The 6,510-nt window shown below is 40.1% G+C and overlaps 1 protein-coding gene across 2 annotated transcripts in view; it reads right to left on the bottom strand.

Moving 5' to 3' along the window:
* Positions 1–2,654: 2,654 nt before the first annotated feature.
* LOC119161891 (methyl farnesoate epoxidase) overlaps positions 2,655–6,510 on the bottom strand; it is a 201,233-nt gene continuing 197,377 nt past the window's right edge. For both annotated transcript variants that reach the window (XM_037414396.2, XM_075880287.1), the window contains one exon: positions 2,655–2,880. In XM_037414396.2, coding sequence (XP_037270293.1) covers positions 2,705–2,880 — 176 coding nt within the window. In that variant the 3' untranslated portion in view covers positions 2,655–2,704. The remainder of the gene's footprint in view (positions 2,881–6,510) is intronic.

Genomic DNA, 6,510 nt, shown 5'->3' with positions numbered 1-6,510 from the left:
CCTCAATAAGAGCCGTTAAGTAGGGGCACAAATACCATTACAAAACATTGTAGGTAATAACAAAGGAATGCATCTTTTTTTTAACTTTTTGTGGAGCTTTGCTTGAATGCTGTGCTTTTTGTGGTAGAGCTCATTAGTCTGGTGAACATACGCCTTAAAAGGTAACATTGGCTTTGTTGAGTCCAAATTTTCGGTTATTATTATGGTAGCCTTTGTAAAAATTGTGACTTCAAAACTTAATTGTTCTCTTGAAGATTTAATCCTGCATAATGATACTCCACTCTCAGTCAATTTTGCTATGAAAAAAGGTGATGCCGAGATCTGCTACTTTTTATAGAGTCATTCAGTTTAGTGCATCTTTTACAATCTCAGTAGAATAGTAAGTTCAAATATCAGCATTGAAATTGTTATGAGCACGCTCTGTGTACTAAGACGTAAGCACTTACAGATAGCGCATACACCTAAATCTTGTGTTGGCAGTTCATTTCTGTTGCTTTTGCTCCCCTGTTTCTTTGTGGGTGGGCTATAGTAGTCTGGCTTGCGCAAATTTTTAATTGCAGCTGAAACGTCCTGGTTGCTTGCATGGTAATATTTTTTGCCTTCATAAGTTGCACAGTTTCACGTCACAAAATTTTTGAAAGTGCCAATATTGCACATAAACAGTAAAGTTTTGATTGTTATGTGGGGTTTAACGTCCCAAAACAAACTGAAAAATTAGGTAGCAAATGTACATGTACGCACTAATAAATGTACTGTGTAATTTTTCATGAAAGGGAACATGAGAACGCGTGGCCCGAGCGCTCTGGTGGCTGCTCGTAGTGCGTTCAAGCGGGATCGGGAACATCCACAGCTTCTACTTTCGTCATCTAGTGGCGAGAAAAACAACCGGTCATTCGTAATATGAAACCTGCGACAAGACAGCAACTGCCTCCCCTTCAAGGCAATCACATGAGAGGCGGGCGTAACTGCCTTGAAGGGGAAAAGGCTGCAATCTTGTCCCCAGTTCTACATCACCAATTACTGGTTGTTTTGTTTGACACTAGATGACGGGAATAGAGGCTGTGGTTGCTATCCCTCCCAATTATCGCGCTTCAAAAAGCCGCCCAAGCGCTCGGGCCATGCATTCGCCTGTTCCCTTTCGTAAAAATTGACATTGTACATTGAGGGATTTTACTGGCAGTTTCTAAAATGTTATTTTGAGGGAAGAATTTATTTTACGATTTTATAGTGATATTTCACTTCATTTACTGTACTCTTGTAAGTCATAAGAACAACCTAGTTATTTTCTTTGTGAGAAGCATGCTGTTTTCTTGCATGTAGCAGAGGTCATTTGCACAGTTGTTCTTTCAAGATTCACATATGCATAACATGAAACATTTCGTGCATTACCTTTTCAGCTTCATTTTGTGTACTATATTTCTTGCACAAGTGAACTGAGGTGCATACCAGTGTGTCTGACATCAGTTGTGCCAATCATTTACATTTTCAGTGCCCCTGAAGGACTCATCAAAGTGCATGTAGTGATCTGCTGTATCCACAGTGGTGTCAGAACCTCAAGCACCATTTGGACAATCTCCACAAGGCACTCAAGAGATAAACACCACATCACACTTTCACAATGCCATGGTTAGTGTTTAAGTATAAAGTTGTCATTGTAAGATTGCTGTTGTTGCATTTTGTTTTGTGCCCCTAATCTGTGACTGTGGCACAAGTCATAAAATTTTGGCACAAGGTCACGTCGTTTGTGTACCATCAACACTGAGATGTGGCTATTCACAGCCGGAGCTTACAGACAAATGAAAAGATTAATTGTAGAAGGGCTGATTTCAATGTGCATATCAAACTTGGTAAGTTTTCTTTGTATTTTGCATAAAACACTGCGTTGTTTGGCTGCAATGTAACCACGACATATAATTCCTAGCATGTTATTTCAATAGTGTCTTGACATATTTTCTCTAAAAGCTTATTTTGCTCACGCAACATGACTTTGCGAAAAATAAAAATATTTCATTCCCTCATCATGCATCTTTAAAAGACATTGGGAGGATTTTCGCACAGTATTGCATGAACACAAGAGGTGAACATCCATTCAATCTACACATAATATTACCTTCCACCAGACTCAGACGTCAATTTCATTCCGCACTATTAATACAGCTTTCCTTATGTCCGGTCATTTCCGCATCTTATGGCTTTCCTTATAAGCGGACTACTCCGCATTATTCGGCTTTCCTTATATGCAGATTGTCGCATGGTATTTCCGCATATACTGCTTCCGTATTTTAATAGTTCTATATGTGCAGATATGTGCGTTTGTATGGAACGTTTCAGTGGGGACATGCGACTGTTGAATATATATCTCTGTGAGTAGACCATTTTACAAATCTGTTGTTATTTCGTAGCGTTTCGCTCAATAAAGAAATTACGGTTCCTGCGCATGTTTCTCATAGCGATCATTTCCAAGCTGCGTAGGATTTGCCAATTTTTTTTGTTATCTCAGCCAGAGCAGTTCTGCCATGATGTAACAATGGAGTTATGGTTGTGTAAATAATGATCTCCATTGATAATGTTTTACCCCACATACGGCAACCGCAGTACAAACATTCATAACACAGTTCAATTTTCCAGTGTTGCATCACAGAGGAAACAAAAAGTATAAGCAAAAGGAACCCAAAGAAAGTTTATTGGGATAAATGTGGTGTGTTCAGCGTGGCAAGAAGCGGAGCCTCACACCCGCTACCTTACTGGGAAACACGTCAGCGCCGTTGATGTCTGGCTGGACACCTTCCTCGTGCAAGATGTGGTACTTCTGCAGAAGTGACGTTAAATACAGAAACACCACTGCCTGCGCCAAGGGTTCGCCGGGACACATGCGTTTGCCTGCTCGACAAAGACCGAAAGGCAGCGTTGTCAGTAATCCCGAATTGATCACTGTGACAACTAATTCGTTCCAAGATTGAGAGTATCACATTTTGTTTTGCTTCCTATGTCTTATGCTATAGCTATGGCTACTGGAACACGCACATTCACGCATTAAATATTATATATATATATATATATATATATATATATATAAATATATATATATATATATATATATATATATATATATATATATATATATATATATATATATATATATATATATAAATATATATATATATATATATATATATATATATATATATATATATATATATATATATATATATATATTTGAAAATAGACCAATCTTCATCAGACAAAATTTCATAGGCTCCGATGCACTTTTATGTCATCGTCCAGCCGAGAGAGAGAGCTAGAGAAAAAAAGAAAAATTGCACACACAAACCAGTGGCCAAACAATCCTTGATATGCTGATAATTGGTGCATATAATAAGTGTTCAAACGACCACGTGTGCTTGTGTGTACTTTACATACGCCTCGCACGTGTATATTGTGCAAAAAAGTGCACACATAAACGACTGGCCAAAGAACTCGTGATATACCGATAATAGGTCCGTAATAATAAGTGGTCAAAGAACAACATGGGCGTGTGCGTACTTCCATATATGCATAGCACGTGTACTTTGTGCTCAAAAAGTGCACACCTGCCCCGCAGCGGTGGTCTAGTGGCTAAGGTACTCGGCTGCTAAGCCGCAGGTCGCGGGTTCGATTCCCGGCGGCGGCGGCTGCAATTCCGATGGAGGCGGAAATGTTGGAGGCCCGTGTGCACAGATTTTAATGCAAATTTCCGGAGCCCTCCACTACGGCGTCTCTCATAATAAAATGGTGGTTTTGGGACGTTAAACCCCACAAATCAAAAAGTGCACACCTGAATGAGTGGCTAAACAAACCATGACATACTGCTAATTGGTCTATACTAATAAGTTGTCGAACAACAACATGTTCATGTGCGTACTTTCATGTACTCATAGCACGTGTACTTTGTGCAGTGAAAAGTTCACACATATACGAGTGACCAAACAATCCAAGATATATATAGAATCAAGCCAAGTTTTTAGGTCGAGGTGGCTAAATTAGGTCATTTCAGTGATACAGCGCGAAGTTTCAGTCCTCAGGCTCACCCCCCAGTTGAAAATCCCACCAGAGTATGGCTGGTGTGTTCTAGTGTGTTCTGGTGGATACACCAGAACACACTGGTGTATTCTTTAGCTTGGTGTGCAGGTTCTGGTGGGAACAATAACCCACTCTGGTGTGTCCAGTTGGAATGTGATCTGGTTGGATGTGTTCTGGTGTGAATGTGGACCCAGTGTGGTGTGTCCTCGTGGGGATGCTGACACAGACTGGTGTGTTCTGGTGGAACATGTTCTAGCGGAATGTGCTCTGGTGGGAAGACCACAGCAGTGTTGTGTGTTCAGGTTGGATGTGTTTTCGTGGACTCAAGAAATATATTTTTTTCTTGCGGCTTAGACAAAGAGTTTTTTCAACCGAGTGCACTTGAACTCACACTTCTTAACATTTTCCTCAACCAGACTCACTTTTACTAAAGCTCACAAAAATATTACTCAGCCGGTCGATCTCAGACTCTTAGCTCAATCATTTCTAGTGAGTTGACTCACTAGTATGTTAACCTATTATTACTTTTTCTAAACATGGTGTCAATGCTCTTTAGTTTTCTTGGCATTTATTTCTAACACTCACAATTAACGATAAAACCAGGAAACACGTATACGAAAATTTGGTTTCATTTCGAACTTTTTGTCCCTGGAGAGTACACTAGGCCCTTGACAAACAAATACCAAAGTCATCTTGGCCCACGCAACTTATTGAAGCACTGCCGCATTATGGCAAGTATATTGTCATGTTTCTTGCCGTACTATTTTAATGTACTGCTGAAAACCTGGTGAGACCGTAAAGTACTCCCATTTGACTATGCATAACATTTCAGAGTTTTTCAGAGGCTACAATGGCTACATTATCGCCTCATTGCTTCATTCGGTGGTTTCACCACTCACCGCGTCATGGGGCATGCGACACAGGAGAAGCAAACCCCACTGCAACTGCATTTACAATTGAAAGTCAACCTTGTGCGTGGGTGTTCAAATCTATTGTGCTGTTCAGACTTAACAGAGGAGGGGCTGGCATTTCATTGTAAATATAGAAGCGATGGCTCGATTGGAATCGTTCACAGATATAAAAAGTGAATCAAAGCCATGGACTTAAAGAAGCCGTCGACTTCAGAACGAAACCGAAAAGAAGCAGCGAGCTAAGGACAAAGAGGAAGAATGAGCCACATGCTTCGAAAAGCATAGCCGGGCAGAGAACCAATTTGAAAACGACAGATTTACTGGGCATACGCAGCAGCTCTGCGGATGCAGCCTGCCAGCCATTTTCTATGGCAGGCTGTGTTCGCAAAGCAACGGCGGATGCTAGCTCAATTTCTTCAATAAAAATAACTTTACCACTCGCTACACACACCCAGCTCTACAGAAACGTTTCGTATGTATGGTTTCTGCACATACGCCATTATTTGACTATGGAAAGCCGTATGAGACGGAAAAGTCCACAGATAAGGAAAGCCAAGGATGCGGAAAGGTCTGCACATAAGAAAGCCACATGATGCGGAAAGGCGCGCAGATAAGGAAACCAGCATGATGCGGAAAGCTCCACAGAGAGGGAAAGCCGTATTAATTATGCTGAAATAAAATGACCGTCTAAATCTGGTACAAAGCAATATTATGTGCAAATAGAATGGACGTCCACACCTTGTGTACATGCAATATTCTATACAAATCACAATATCTCTTACGATGCAAGATGAGAGAATATATGATCGGTATCTTTCCGATTGTCATGATGTGGAAGCAAAATTAGCTTTTAATAAAAAATGTGAATTGAAATGACCGAAATGACCGTCTAAATCTCGTACAAAGCAATATAATGTGCAAATAGAATAGACATCCACACCTTTTGTACATGCAATACTCTATACAAATCACAATATCTCTTACAATGCATGATGAGAGAATGAATGATCGGTATCTTTCCGATTGTCGTGGTGTGTAAGCAAAATTAGCTTTAATTAAAATAGGTCACAAGTGTACTAAATTAGCAAGCGAGTGATCATAAATGGTGGTTACAATGCAACAAAATAATGCAGTGTTCTATGCAAGACAGCAAAAAACCTATAAAGTTAAGAATTGCATTAGAAGATTATTAAAATGCGCATCAACCCTGCTACAATGAATATGTTTTATTTGTCGGAATTCTCCAGCCGTGAATAGCCACTTTGTGTGTTGGTGCTTCGCAAATTAGTTGACTGCACCGTCATTTCACGAGCTCCACCTAAGCCACAGGGTGGTGGCACAAATCACAATGTAACCGCAATTTTTGAACGAAATTTTTAAACATATATAATAATCATACAACTGTGAAAGTGTGGAGCTTTTTATCTTTTGAACACCTTGTAGAGATCGGCGAAATGCTATTTGAGGCTCCGGCATCACTGTGCATACGGAAGATCACTGCCATAGACCTTGATGTGTCCTTCATAGGCACCTGAAAATG

Source organism: Rhipicephalus microplus, chromosome X (genome assembly GCF_043290135.1).
Source record: "Rhipicephalus microplus isolate Deutch F79 chromosome X, USDA_Rmic, whole genome shotgun sequence".
Classification (NCBI taxonomy): Eukaryota; Metazoa; Arthropoda; class Arachnida; order Ixodida; family Ixodidae; genus Rhipicephalus; species Rhipicephalus microplus.
This window is presented reverse-complemented; position numbering and strand designations above follow the sequence as displayed.